This window comes from Stegostoma tigrinum, chromosome 31, assembly GCF_030684315.1.
Source record: "Stegostoma tigrinum isolate sSteTig4 chromosome 31, sSteTig4.hap1, whole genome shotgun sequence".
NCBI classification, from domain to species: domain Eukaryota; kingdom Metazoa; phylum Chordata; class Chondrichthyes; order Orectolobiformes; family Stegostomatidae; genus Stegostoma; species Stegostoma tigrinum.
The window spans coordinates 20,559,652-20,574,994 of record NC_081384.1 but is presented as its reverse complement, the minus strand read 5'-3'; the positions used below and the strand labels follow the sequence as shown (position 1 = coordinate 20,574,994).

The 15,343-nt window shown below is 39.8% G+C and overlaps 1 protein-coding gene across 1 annotated transcript in view; it reads left to right on the top strand.

Moving 5' to 3' along the window:
• LOC125466318 (beta-1,4 N-acetylgalactosaminyltransferase 2-like) overlaps window positions 1-15,343 on the top strand; it is a 55,214-nt gene that overhangs the window by 18,588 nt on the left and 21,283 nt on the right. The window contains exons 3-6 of the mRNA XM_048560669.2: window positions 2,141-2,338; window positions 5,177-5,305; window positions 12,768-12,874; window positions 12,967-13,004. Of these exons, the coding sequence (XP_048416626.1) occupies window positions 2,142-2,338; window positions 5,177-5,305; window positions 12,768-12,874; window positions 12,967-13,004 (471 nt within the window). The 5' untranslated portion in view covers window position 2,141. The remainder of the gene's footprint in view (window positions 1-2,140; window positions 2,339-5,176; window positions 5,306-12,767; window positions 12,875-12,966; window positions 13,005-15,343) is intronic.

The window sequence follows — 15,343 nt, the reverse complement described above, 5'->3', positions numbered from 1 at the left end:
TGTGATGTTAGTTTAAGTGCTCCTTCCTCAGTCTGTCTCTGAAAGGCTACCACCTGGCAGCTAACCTGGTACCCATTGTTTGTGAGTATACAATACAGTTGGTGTCATTTAATTGGCCCTACATGGGATTGGCTACACAATGCATATGGCACGTGCCACGACCATCCTGAATCCCATCTCTGTGAAAATGGCAGAGGGATGAGATGGAGCCAGGGATCCAGCACAGAGACTGTCTGTCCTATTTGTAGTGTCTATTCCACCTGTAATCACTGTCCAGTGGGGCCAAAAATTCAAACTCGTTGAGTCAAAACCAGAAAGATTATGTTGAAATGTTTAATTCAGCACACAGACTAAAATAAGAAGAATGGAAATTTTAAAAGAAAACTACATAGACAAATTATTTTTTAAAAATAACTTTTTAATCCATCAACAATAATTTAAATTGGTTGGAATGACACTTCACATTTGTAAAAGTACATTTTTGCTCTCACATTCATTGTTTGCCAGGACTTAAACTGACCGCAGCAATGCGCAAAGCGGAGGCTTGGGGACCGCTTTGCAGAACACCTCCGCTCAGTTCGCAATAAACAACTGCACCTCCCAGTCGCAAACCATTTCCACTCCCCCTCCCATTCTTTAGATGACATGTCCATCATGGGCCTCCTGCAGTGCCACAATGATGCCACCCAAAGGTTACAGGAACAGCAACTCATATTCCGCTTGGGAACCCTGCAGCCCAATGGTATCAATGTGGACTTCACCAGCTTCAAAATCTCCGCTTCCCCCACCGCATCCCAAAACCAGCCCATTTCATCCCCTCCCCCCACTGCACCACACAACCAGCCTAGCTCTTCCCCTCCACCCACTGCATCCCAAAACCAGTCCAACCTGTCTCTGCCTCCCTAACCTGTTCTTCCTCTCACCCATCCCTTCCTCCCACCCCAAGCCGCACCTCCATCTCCTACCTACTAACCTCATCCCAACTCCTTGACCTGTCCGTCTTCCCTGGACTGACCTATTCTCTCCCTACCTCCCCACCTATACTCTCCTCTATCTTCTTTTCTCTCCATCTTCGGACCGCCTCCCCCTCTCTCCCTATTTATTCCAGAACCCTCACCCCATCCCCGTCTCTGATGAAGGGTCTAGGCCCGAAACGTCAGCTTTTGTGCTCCTAAGATGCTGCTGGGCCTGCTGTGTTCATCCAGCCTCACATTCTATTATCTTGGATTTTCCAGCATCTGCAGTTCCCATTATCACTGCAGCAACGCTTGAATGCATAGGCCATAACTTTATCTGCTATTTAACAAGTATCTTATATATAAAGTATTGCAATGTCCTGCCTTTCATGTGTTTTAATATCAAATCTCAGGGCTGAATATCTATGTAGGGAAGCTTGTGGCGATCCAGGGCATTGAAAGCAGCATCTTGTTGGTTTCAAATTTAACCATTTATGTGCAGATGCCGGAAGTTGCATATGCCTCCTCCTAGTAGAGACCATGGAGTTTTGAACTGAGTTTGACTGTTTTCTCTACAAGCATAAACACCAAACAGCTTTATTTGAGTTTTTTTTGCCAAAGCAAACTCAAGATTGCAATTGTTCCTTATTAATACTGGATAAAAATAGCATCAACGTCATTCCTATTGGAGAACTCATAACAGTGTTTCCAACGAGAATATCTGCTTCATTACCTAATTAGTCCAGACCAACAACACCCCAAACAGGTATTCATGAATGTGAGTAATATCCTGAGTCTTCTAATTAGGCAATGCAAAAGATAATGTTGAAGTGTACATGTAATATAAAAGTGGGCTGCGCATATTTCACACATTCGGTGGTATTAATGTTGGGTTGACAAATACATACATGGCACAACTGTTCAGTTTCCAAAATCCCTGTTTTAGACTATTTTGAAACTGTTTAGGCAGTTAATAAAACTAACTGTGGAACATGAATTATACATTTCCCTGAAACCTATCCTTTGTCATTAAGCTAAAATCTCCTAGTGCTAATAAATGAAAGGATAATAAATATGAAATTCCAATTAACCAATGTCCATATAATAAAATTCAATTAATTCCAAAGGCTTTGAAATTACATTGTTCAAATATTTTATTCCTAACTTTATCTAATTTCTTTCAGCATGTACTTCAGAACTTCTTACAAAATCATACTAATTTTAGTGGTGATGCTATTGGCTGTGATACATTTTTATATGAAAAGTAATCCTTCAAAGAATGGACTTCTATTCATGAAAATTGATAAACCAATTGACAATTGGCACCTGAAGCTCAAATCACCAGAAAACCTAAGCTTTCTGTCACCATACAGAGGAAGCTGGTAAGCCTAGTTGTAAAACAATATAATTTTAAATTTAATTCTGTTCCAGAAATGTTGAAATGTGTTCTTAATGATGTCTTTGAAATAACTAAAAATATTGTTTTACATGCGGATGTTTCACATTACCTTTATTTAAAATGGAAAATTGACAGCATAATATCTTTGAAGAGCACATAAGGACTTAAAGTGGTTAGTGATTCCTACCACTGTCCCACACTTCAGACTTAGCTAGTTTGTGTGGCAGCTTGTTGATGCTGAGAGTTCTCCCTGGATATTATATGAATGAACAAAGAGTCTTCAAGGCTACCACTGCCAGTAACAGTGCACACCTGTTCAAAAGCAATCTATCGACCCGATTCAACTGCAGATCTATGCCTTTCTCAGGACAGACCTTTCCTTTGCCTGCTGTTGCTTAACTGACTCAAATAGACAACTGACTCGCAATGTCAAGTCTAAGTTTGTCTTTGGGAAGCAGTCTGTGCAATGCAATTAACAAAACAATGTTGAGACAGGGCAAAAAGGTTCGTAAAGAATGGTGGTTAGACAAAGCAAAAACATTGTGCTTTTCAAACTGATGTGTGATACTGAATAGAAAGGATCAGGAGGTAAGTACCACTCAATAGTAAACAAAGTATTGATAAGTAGCTGCTTAGAACAGTATCAAAGGCCTAAATGTATAAGGATAAATATCAATACCTTATAAAAAAGAACAAGATAACACACTGACCACAGGAGCCATAGGTCACGTAGGAACAAGTTTATTTGTTTGATGCAATTGATTCCAGAGGGATATGGCTCACAAGATAACTCTTCTTGATCCAGAGTCAATAATTCAGCTTTCGTGTTTAAAAGAGTGACCAATAACTGCCTAGAACATCCATTTGATAACCATAAAGGTCATTAGAATGTAGTATATCAGTCTTAATTTTGAGAAATGCCTTCGGATACATATTTTTGTTTAATCATGGGTAATTTCTTAAATGTGTGTGTTCTTGCTATAAGGGAGAAATACACTAAATGTTACTAAACTTGGAACAATTGGAAATAATTTCTTTAAAAATTGGTGACACATGAAAATATAGTGGCACAGGTAACATATCATGGCCAAAGAAAAAATGAGAAGAAATAATGAAAAAAATATAAATGCTAATCATAAAATGATTCATTATTATTTTGGGATAGCAAATGTACATGTGCGACACCCAATAAAAAAAATCATACGTATCAATACTATGAAGTACTCCTGGAACCTGTGCACCCTTTCACTGTATTTTTAAGTGTTTTTTCAGCTCATGGTGCATTAGCTGAAGGAGTTGAAACAGCCATATTGACGGTGATAAACATCTAATTACTGTAGTAGTTCTTTGTCACCAAAGGCCTAATGTCCTGGTAATTATGCCTTACAAAATGTAGCGGACTGTATTACAATGCATCTTGTGAGCACAAACAGCACCTTTTCTGTAGACACTCTACAGCATTCTCTTTCACAATTCCTGAGATAGGTCCGAGACAAAGCAAAGATAATAGAGGTTTAGTGGCAGTCAACCACCTCAAACAGTCCTTAACCAGTGCCACATATTGGTAGGGGTAGTGAATATCACAGCAGGCTAGCAGTGATCATCAGGCAAAATACCACAAGATGAATTCAATGGTTGGAGAACACACAGCCAAACACCAAATAATTATGCAAACCAAGATAATGGATCATACCTAGCTTGCCAGTTAGCATCCATCATTGAGGTTTGGAGACACCTGGCTTCAACTTAACAGAGGTGTAACACAGGGAGCACCCTCTCCACCTCTTTTCACCAAGCTCCTATCATAATGCTGAACAGATAACCTACTCCTCTGTCTTTTTGTGACGATCAGGTGATAATTTCTGCAAAGGCAGGAGCTCACTTTAACATCTCCAACTACACTCCAGATTACTGCCAGGTATTTCACGATAAAAATCTTTGGATAAATATCTAAATTAGCTTACTTGGATCAGGATGCTTAGCATTTTAAATAATGCCATTGCAAGGCCTGTCTTTTCCCTTTCATGCCATGACTGACCAAAACTGATTGTCCCCGTATATTCATAGCCCAAATTTGTACATATTATTAACTATTCTGTTCAGACATGTTGTGGCAGCTCAAAAGCAGGTGGCAAATGAACTACACCTTCAGAGGTAGGGATACTACCTGTGAGCCACAAGGAGTCAGAAGTAAATCTTAGTATCACAAAACTTGCTGGTTGTGTGACAATACATCACATTAGATTAGCAACAAATCAAAATCAGGTTAGGAATAAATCAACATCTTCCACCACCACAAAGGGTATGCAGCTGCATGTATCCATATCCTCCAGTAAAACCACATGGTCCATGCCAGCCAGCAGTGCTTCATGCCCACATTTAATGCAGCTGTTTGCCTGTCGTCTGACAGGCTCCTGAAATTTTTTGCTAATAGGTTGTTTGAAAAGTTGTTATTCCTGCTCTTTGAATTTACAGTAAATGGTTTAATAACAAATAGAAAAAAATTAAAGCCCTCTATTGTATTTTCTTAATCAGTGTTTTTGTGATTCAACCTTACATTCTTTATCCAAGAGCTAAGGGACAAAATGGAAGAAAGGCACTCAAAACACTTGCCAAAACATGAAGTTTTTAATCATTTTGATTGAAACTAATACATTTCTAAGTTAGTTTGGCAAGGATCATAGCAATGAATGATTGGATTTATCTTGTGAATTGGGGTAATGGAATGTGCATTGAATAGCATTATAGTATGAACAGAGGTCATAGGATAAACACCTTTTACTTGTCACTCTGGCTAACATCAACTTCAAATCCTCTACAGGTTAAATGGCAACAATAATTGCAGCTGTAACATTGGGGCACAATTGCCTTTAACTAGGTCTTATGATCCGAAAGACCTGTTAGCAATTAAAAAGAGGAGAAAACAACAGTATGAACAACACAGGAAAAGGTATCCAATTTTGAAATCAATAACATTTTAATAGTAAATTGTACAAATGTTATGAAGGTTTATGACATTAGTAACATTATTGTTTGGAAACTTGATCTTGATGTGTAACTCATTTTGTATGGATTTAGAAGGGAAGGTCTCAGTACCTCTTTGAGCTCTGTGAATGGGGAAGCAGTGTTTAGGAATGTACTTACATGCATTTTAAAGAAGATAACATCAAATGAATTCAGAAATTCACCAAGAAGAGCCTTAAATGCAGCCATGTCAATGATCAAGGAATTTCTAAGTGGGCCAGGTGACCATCCATTAATGTCTGACTATCTGAAAGGGTACTGCTGATAGTAAAAGGGTTGAATATTTAATAATAATACTTGAAGGCACTTCAACTAGCTCTTGTATTGTGTATTTACTTATGTGTGTAACAAACTTTGATGTTCTTGTTAAGACACAGAAACAGCAAGCCAAACCAAACTATCCTCACTATCACAGGATTCACAACATAATGAAATTAAAACATTTAATAACCCTCCAAACCACCCAATTATTCCTAACTAAACTTTTGAGTAATAAATCTTAGACACTACATTTATAACTTAAACAAAAATTTCCAATTCATTCTTAATAATGTAACATTAGCAGACCAGATAATCAATGAGGTAATCTGATTAATAATGATGAGCAAAAGCCCAACTTTTTTATCATAACTCCCACTGACACACAGAGAAACTGAAAAATAAATTATAAATGAAAATAAAAGCATGTAATTTACCACTATATTAAACTGTTTTGAACATTTGACTCCAGGTCTTCATGAAATCCTTTGATAATGGGTAGTTCACTGGCAAATGGAACTGTATATCGTGATTAATTTTCAAAGTCACCAGTTAATTAAACAGCTTCAGCGAGTTCTAGAAGTATGTGCATACATAATCCTTAGATTACTACCTGAGCCATGAGCAAATTGACACAGGTCAACAAGATTTAAGGGGTAAACACGTAGCTCAAAGGTTGACATGAGAGGAGTGGTTTTGAATTCTTGGAACAGTGGCAGTAGTACTGGGAAAGTAGGGAGCTGTTCTTATGGGACAGGCTCCACTTGAATCATGTTAGGGTCAGATTCCTTGAAAATTGCACAACCAGGGCTGTGGGTAGGAGTTTGAACTAAATAGTTGGGAGGATGGGTTCAGTTAAATGAAAAGTTATGGAAAATGGTAAAGTGGCAGGGCAATTCAACAAGGATGAAAATTTCCAGAGCAAGTAATAGGATAGAGATTATGGAAAGGTTCAGTAATCTAACATCAGGCATAGCAGGTAAGTGACAACTATGAGAAGGGGGAGCAGTCAACACAGGACTGAGGTAGTTATACTTAAATGTGCACAAAATACACAGCAAAGTATATGAGCTTGTAGCACCGATTGGAATTGGTGGGTGCGATGTTGTGGGAGTTACAGAGATATGGTTGCATGGGAATCAGGGCTGGAAACAACATGTCCAAGGATATACATCCTATCGAAAGGACAGGCAGATGGGCAGAACATCTGGGTTGTATTGTTACTAAGAAATGAAATTAAGTCAACAGCAAGAAGTAATGTAGAGTTAGTAAGAGTCAAATCTATGTGGGTAAAGTTAATGAATTGCAAGGAAGAAAAGGCCCTCATGGGAGTTCTGGTCAGATCTCCTAGCAGTAGTTAGGATATGGCGAAGAAAATAAATCAGGAGATAGAAAAGGCACGTAAGAAAGGTAATGTCATAATAATCATGGAGGACTTAAACATGTAGGTGGACTGGGAAATTCAGGGTGGTAGTAGATCTCAAGAAAAGGGATTCATGGAATGTCTACGAGATTTTTTTTGGAGCAGCTTGTGGTAGACCCCACTAGGAAACAAGCAATTCTTGATTAGTGAGACTCAGCAGAAATTCATCCCAAGGAAGACGTAATATGTAAGGGCAGCATGAGGCAATCATGGCTTACAAGGAAAATCAGGAATAGCACAAATGCAAAAGACAAAATAAACAACTTTGTGAATGTCAGTAGGAAACCAGGGATTGGGAAGCCTTAAAAACCAACAGATGACAGCTAAACAAACAATTGGGTGCTGAGTGGAGAAGACAGAGGAGATGAAATATAAGACAGTAAGTTAGCTATTAATAAGAAGAAGATTTTAAGAGTCTTTTAGACATACGAGATGTTACAGGAGGCAAAACCAGATATTAGACTATTGAAATGTGAGGCTAGAGAAGTAGTAATGGGAACAAAGAAATGATGGATGAACTGAATAGGTACTTTGAATCAGTTTTCATAGCAGAAGGCAACAGAAACCTATCAGAACTTCAAGAGAGTCAGGTTAGAGGTAAGTGTAGTGGCCATCACTAAGAAGAAGGTGCTGGGGAAGCAGGAAGCTCCAAAGGCAGGTAAATCACCCAGACCAGATGGGCTACACCTTAGGGTTATGAAGGAGGTAGCTGAGGAGATTGTAGAGGCATTGGTAGTGATCTTTCAGAAATCATTGAAGTCAGGGAGGGTGCTAGAGGAATGGAAAATGATTAATGTAGCACCCCTGTTTGAGAACGAAGGGAGGCTGAAAACAGGAAATTATAAGCTACTTCACCCAACCTCAGACATTGGTACAATTTTAGAGTCCATTATTAAGGATGAGATTACAGAGTGTTTGGAAGTGCATGGTAAAATAGGGCTGGGTCATACCTGATAAAACTATTAGAATTCTTTGAGGAGATAACAAGCAAGTTAGAAAAAGGAGAACCAGTAGACATGGTCTATTTGGATTTCCAAAAGGCGTTGGCAAGGTGCCGCACAGGAAGCTACTAAATAAGATAACAGCTCATGGTGTTAGGAATAAGTTACTGGCATGGATAGAGGATTGGCTGACTAGCAGAAGGCAGAGGGTGGAGATAAAAGGGTCTTTTTCAGGATGGCACCTAGTAACTAATGGAGCTCTGCAGGGGTCACTGTTGGGACCACAACTGTTCATATTATACATTTAACGATCTAGTCAAGGGAACTGAGGGGGTTGTTGCTAATTTTGCAAATGACACCAAGATAGGTGGAGGGTTAGGTGGTGTTGAGGAAATGGAGAGGATCCAGAAGCACTTGGACAGGCTGGGTGAGTGAACACAGAAGTAACAGATCAGATGTAATGTGGTAAAGTGTGAGGTGTATATTTTGGAAGGGAGAATAGAGGCTCAGACTATTTTCCACATGAAGAAAGGCTTTGGAAATCTGAGGCACAAAGGGACTTGTGGGTCCTAATTTAGGATTCTCTTAAGGTTAGCAAGCAGGCTCAGCTACCTGTTAGGAAGGCAAATGCAATGTTTACATGTATTTCAAGACAGTTGGAATGCAAGAGCAGAGTTGTAGTGTTGAGTCTGTAGAAAAGCTTCAGTCAGACCACGTTTGGAAGATTGTGAGCAGTTTTGGACACCATTTCTGAGAAAGAATATGCTGGCATTAGAGGGGACCCAACGGAGTTTTACTAGAAGGATTCTTGGATACTAGGCTTATCATTTGAGCAGCAGTTGGGAATTTGAGCCTGTACTGTTTAGAAGGATGAGGGCAGATCTGATTGAAACATACAGAATACTGAGAGGCCTGGATAGAGTGGATGTTTCCACTCTAGAAGAGGTTTCCACTCGTAGGACGGTACATAATTCATGGAAGTTTGCATCACATATAGATAGTTAAGTAGTCATTTAGCACATTTGCCTTCATTACTCAGAAGTTTGCATTTGGAGTTGGGAGGTGACATTGAAGTTGTAGAGGATGTTGGTGAGGCCTCTTCTGGAGTACTGTGTCCAGTTTTGTTTGCCCTGTTTTAGAAGGATATTATTAAGCTGGCAACGTTCAGAAGAAATTTACCAGGATATTGCTGGGAAAGGAGAGTTTGAGTTATAAGGAGAGGCTGGGACTTTTTTCACTGAAGTTTGGGAGATTAAGGGGTGACATTATAGAGGCTTATAAAGTCATGAGGGTTACAAATAAGGTGAACGGAAAGTGCCTTTCCCCTAGGGTAGGGGATTTCATGAGAGGGGACATATTTTTAAGATGGGAGGGGAAAGATATTAAAAAGAAATGAGAAGCAACTTTTTCACACAGAGTGGTTCTTGTGTGAAATGAACTTCCAGAGGAAATAATGGATATGAGTACAGTTACAACATTTAAAATATTATTGGATAAGTATTTGAATAAGAACTGAGAAAACAAAAAAATGAAGACAGCTGTTTGGCCTGGAAAGATAATGCAATTTAATTACTGTCCTAAGGGCATTACAGATGTATCAGCAGGGCCAAGGTGGGACTAGTTTAGTTTAGGAACATGTCAGCATGGACTGGTTAGACCAAACGGTCTGTTTCAATGCTGTGTGAGTCTATGACCCTATGACTCTTAGAACCAAGGACACAGAGTGAAGAGATGAACATTTAGAACTGAGATAAGGAGGAATTTCTTCGGCCAGAAGATGGTGAATCCGTGGAACTCATTGCTGCAGAGGGTTGTAGAGGCCAAGTCATTGACTGTATTTAAGACAGAGATAGATAGGTTTTTGATTAGTAAGGGGATCAAGGGGTACAGGAGAAAGCAGAAGAATGGAGTTGGGAGACATATCAGCCATGATTGAATGGTGGATAAGATTGAGTGGCTGAATGGTCTAATTCTGTTTCTGTTTCTTATGGTGTCACGGACTTATATTTCTTACAGGCTGGGATTCTTCTCTCAGAACATGCGATAATTAAGTAACTGGAAAGAGTCTAGGAGTGAGCAAATCAAGCGTCTCTAGAATTCTCCAAAAATACCACCTTGCCACCAAACTGGTTCTTCCTTGATTGCCCAATTCAACAAGGTGCTAGCCTTGAGCAGAGCAATAACTCATTGCTGATTCAACTATAGTGATTTTAGATCAGTAACTAAATTACATTCTTTCCAGGCCAGTTTTTAACGAAAAAAACATTTGTCTTCATTCTCTTATTTTTTTTTAAAGAGCTGTTGTTCAAATTAAAAATTCAAGTCTTATTTTCAAATCCTAGCTCCAAACCAAAAAATGAGAAAAGTAAAACGGAAATAGGGATAGTCTGTATTTTGTTTTATTAAAAGTACATTGACATTTTCTCGAGAATATATTCAGTGACTGATCAGCATAGTAAACAAGTTGCAAAAATAAAATTTATAGTCCACCAAACCGGTTTCATTTTGGGATCTGGCTTAAACAATATTACAATCAGCTATGATCATAACATGAAGCACAATTGATTCCTCAAAATGATAGAATCATACAGCACAGAAGAGACTTCTTGGCCCATCGAGTTTGTATTGTCAAACTATTCTAAACTTATGCTAATCGTACTTTCCAGCACTAGGCCCATAATCTTGAATGTTATGACACTTCAAGTGCTTATCCAAGTACCTTTTGAAGATTTTGGAGCTTATCTGCCTCTACTATCCTCCCGCACAGTGCATTCCAGTCCCCCAACACCCTTTGAATGAAATGATTTATCCTCAACTCCCCTCTAAATCTTATGACTTTTCCCTTAAAAGTGTGCCCTCTTGTTATTGACCCTTCAACTAAAGAGGAACAGCTGTGTTTTATCCGCCCTGCCCATGTCACCTCATAATATTATACACTTCTATCAGGTCCCTCCTCAACCTTCTCTGTTCCAGAGAAAACAGTTTGATCCAGCTCACTTCATAGCTAAAATGCTCCATCCCAGGCAGCATCCTGGTAAATCAACTCTGCACCATTTCCAAAGCAATCACTTCCTTCTTTTATCATGCAGTGACTAAAACTGTGTACAGTATTCTGGTTGTGACCTAACTGAAGTGCTGTACAGATCTAACATAACCTACCCCCTGTTATAATTAATGCCGTGACCACACAGGAGTCTCACATGCCTTCTTAACGACCTTAGTAACCTATCCTGCCACCATCAGGGTTTTGTGGTCACGCACCCCAAGGTCCTTTTGGTGGAGTTGTGGATAGGGTAGAGGATTGTTGTAGGTTGCAATGGGACATTGACATGATGCAGAGCTGAGCAAAGAAGTGGCTGATGGAATTCAACTTAGAAAAGTATGAAGTGATTTATTTTGGAAGGTCAAACTTGAATACAGGGTTAACGGCAGGATTCTTGGCAGTGTGGAAGAAGATAGGGATTTTGCAGCCTATGTCCATAGATATCTCAAAGTTGTCACCCAAGTCGATAGGGTTGTTAAGAAGTTGTGTGGTACATTGGCTTTCATTGGCAGGGGAATAGAGTTTAAGAACTGTGTGGTTATGCTGCAGCTCTATAAAACGCTGGTTAAATCACACTTGGAATATTACGTTCAGTGCTGGTCGCCTCATTATAGGAAGGATATGGAAGATTTAGAGAGGGTGCAGAGGACATTTACCAGGATGCTGTCTGGACTGGAGGGCAGGTCTTATGAGGGAAGTTTGAGGGAGCTAGGGCATTTTTCATTGGAGTGAAGAAGGATGAGAGGCGACTTTGTAGAGGTTTACAAGATGATGAGAGGCATAGATTGAGTGGATAGACAGAGACTTTTTCGAGGGGTGGAAATGACAATTATGAGGGAGCATAATTTTAAGGTGATTGGTGGAAGGTATAGGAGAGATGTCAGAGGTAGGGTCTTCACACTGAGTGGTAGGCGTGTGGAATGGGCTGCCGGCAGTGGTAGTGGAGTCAAATACTTTAGAGACTTTTAAGTGAGTCTAGGATAGGCACAGGGAGGATAGTAAAATGTGGGCTATGCAGGGAAGTTTGATATTAGAGTAGAATAATAGGTTGGTACAATATCATGGGCCAGAGGGCTTGTACTGTGCTGTACTGTTCTAAGTTATGCGTTTTCTCAGTTTCCCAGTGTCATATTTTTCATCATGTATTCCCTTATGTTGTTAATTCTTCAAAAGTAGATCACCTCATATATATCAACGTTAAAATCTATTTCTCGCTGATCTGCCCATCTCACCAATCTATTTATATCCTCCTGTAACCTAAGATCTTCTTCCTCACTGCCAACTTCCTGTTAAACGATAACCTGATGTTGTGTGATTTCTGAACTTGTTTGATGTTCGTACATTACCTAGTCAATCTAACATAATGGGCAGTTTTAGTATTTGCACAAATTACTTAATTGCCCTTTTCGTTAATGTTTTAACCAACTTATTGTTTGTATTCTTTTAATGTATAAAATTATTTCGGTTTAGAACAGCACTTTAGACTTAAACCAGTTTTAACTGGATATTTAGGTTAATCAGGTTTGTTGCAGATGAAATGAATTTTAGAGTACACTCACTACACAGTAGGTAAAGGGCCTTCTTGTAATACATGATAGTTTCCCTACCTGTGGCTGAAGAGGCACAGGTACAAGTCGCATGTACTCCAGAGGTATACGGCAATGCATCTGAACAGGTTGATTACAAGTATCTAAGTGGTAGAAAATTGATCATTTTTACACAGGGTTGAATCACCATTGAAGAAAATAATCACAGCCCAACCCAATTCTCCACTAAGCTATCCCATCCATGGAGTTGAAGTAATGCCACTACAATCAATTGTCATTCCAGGTGAGAATCTCCAACTTAAGTTCTAGAAAAGCAATGAATGTTATTCATTTTCACTTCCACATTTTGTATAAACCACAATCTCTTTTTTTCAGGTTTGGGTGTGTTTGCATTCAATAGACAAGACTATAAGGTAGGTTCATCTCCGTTTCTTCCAAGTTTTTGTTGGTTTGAAGCCATGCCTGGCAACATTCCCACTGGCACAGATAGTGCAGGAAATCTATGTTCGAGCTGCTTGACTGTACCGGAGAGACCAACAGGGCTGTGGACCCAGCGTGGCTCAGTGGTAGCACTTTTACTTCAGCGTCAGAAGATGGTGGGCCCTTGTCTCATTCCAGAATCTGGGCAAGTAATCAAGGCCAATGCTACGGCAAACTACTGAGAGAGTCAGAGACGCTGTCTTTTAGATGAGATTAGATTCTATTCCTCAATTAAAGTCACTATTTCACCAAGTTCAGAATCATCCAATATTTGAATGAATTAAATAAATAAAATGAAGTGTGGATGAGGTTTTGATGATAAAAATTTAAATGTTTGATAGTCAAACTGTCATTTCAACCCTATTCACTTGTACAAGCCTACCGTCTGAGTAAAAATTTGCCTAACTCCCTTCCAAAACCTGTTTTGTATTCAACTAAAAATATCAGCAAGGGAACAACATACTTTTGCATGCAAATTCTTGAAAGTCATACTCTGAAACTACAATTAGCAGTATTAACAGCAACGACTCAATGCGTTTATCCTTTGCCATTCCTTTATCAGATTTTAATGTATGTGTCTTGATTCTCCCCAGTTAAATCTGACTACTACTTTTAAATGACTTAGACTGCACCCACTAAGTGGTTCATAAAGGACTCTCTTTAGTGTCCCTGTCCCTCGGCCTAGTGGCCCAGATACAAATCCCACCAGCTAATTTCGTATTAATTTTATATTGCTTTTCTTTCTTCCTGTTTCTTCTCTCGCTCTCTTTCTTTCTACTTCGCTCCCTATCTTTCTTTCTCACTCCTCCTCCAGTTTGGGCTCCCTCATTTCCATGGTGTCAAATTGACACACTTGACAAAGAAAAACTATAACCAAATCATACTGAAATAACTCCACAGAGGCTGGTATCCTACCATCAAGTTACCTTTATACACACATAAACTATCCTTGACTTTAATATTGCCTCTTCAGAGTCAATTGTCAGAGTGGAAGTTTCGCTGACCCTCCCCTTTTTATCTGTCAACCAAGGCTCCCTAATTGGACCAGATTAACAGCCCCAATCGGGGGGCTTATATTCCATGGACCACCTGGTGAACTTGTTACAATCACTACATCCCTCCCACTCTACATCAGAGCAGATAGGCCAGTCGTATTTCTAGGAGATCCTCCCGGGATGTTTCAGCACTGGGTCATGTTCCTTCGACTCAGCATTCAATACAGGCAGCATGTAATGCAAAGGAATGCATCTCTTGTACTAGGAGCACCTCGGTGGAATTTCACTTTCTCTGTCCAGCGACAAAGGTGTCAAGGCAGCTACATCTGTCATGTCCACCACTGATTCCAAGGACTCGTCAATGCTTGATGGAGAGGGTGAACACGCAGCTTCCAGCAGCCTTTCCGACTGTTCTGAGGAGCTGGACATGTTTTGTGCCTGCAACTTTTGCAAACTCATGGCTTTCACATGGTCCACGTGTTTGTTCATGACCGTTGCACCAACCCAAACTTTACATGTCACTGTTCCTGATCTCTGATCAAGCATGCTTTTTACCCATGTGGGGACATTTCCGTGATTCTTGCGCCAAACTTCTTTGATCCTCTATATCAAATTTTCTCTCGCTTGGTGGAGTCTTGTGTCCAGCATTGGCATTCCTGATGCCATTTCACTCTCTCCCCCTACTCCCGCATGTCCTGAACAATCAGACGTAAGCCGGTGTGGAGTCTTCTACCCAGTAGCAGCTCGGGTGGAGCTATCCCTGTAGTTGCATGTAGGGTGGCCCTAAAATCAAATAAGAACTGTGCAGTTTGGTATCCGGTGAGCTATAAGCTGCTTCTTTAAGCGTGCCTTCAAAGTTTGGACTGCTCTTTCTGCCGGGCCATTGGATGATGGATAGTGTGAAGCTGTCTTTATTGCTTCAATCCCATTCAATTTTAGGAAATACACAAATTCCTTGCTGGTAAACGATAGCCTGTTATCTGTGACTAACATGTCCAATGAATCCATTTATCGAAAAAGATGCATACAGTTTTTCAATCATTGTCCCCATGTTTGACAAATGAACTCTAGCAACTCCAGCCACTTTGAGTGGGCATTTACGATGACTAAGTACATTGAACCCATTGCAGGAGCTGCACAGTCGACATGCATCCAAGTCCACAGTTTACCTGACTACTCCTGCAGATGTGGGGGAGCTGCTTGCGGTAACTTGTTGGCGCTCTGGGCACTGCCCCCACCGAAGCAACTATATCTGTGTCCAGAGCTGGATCCACTAT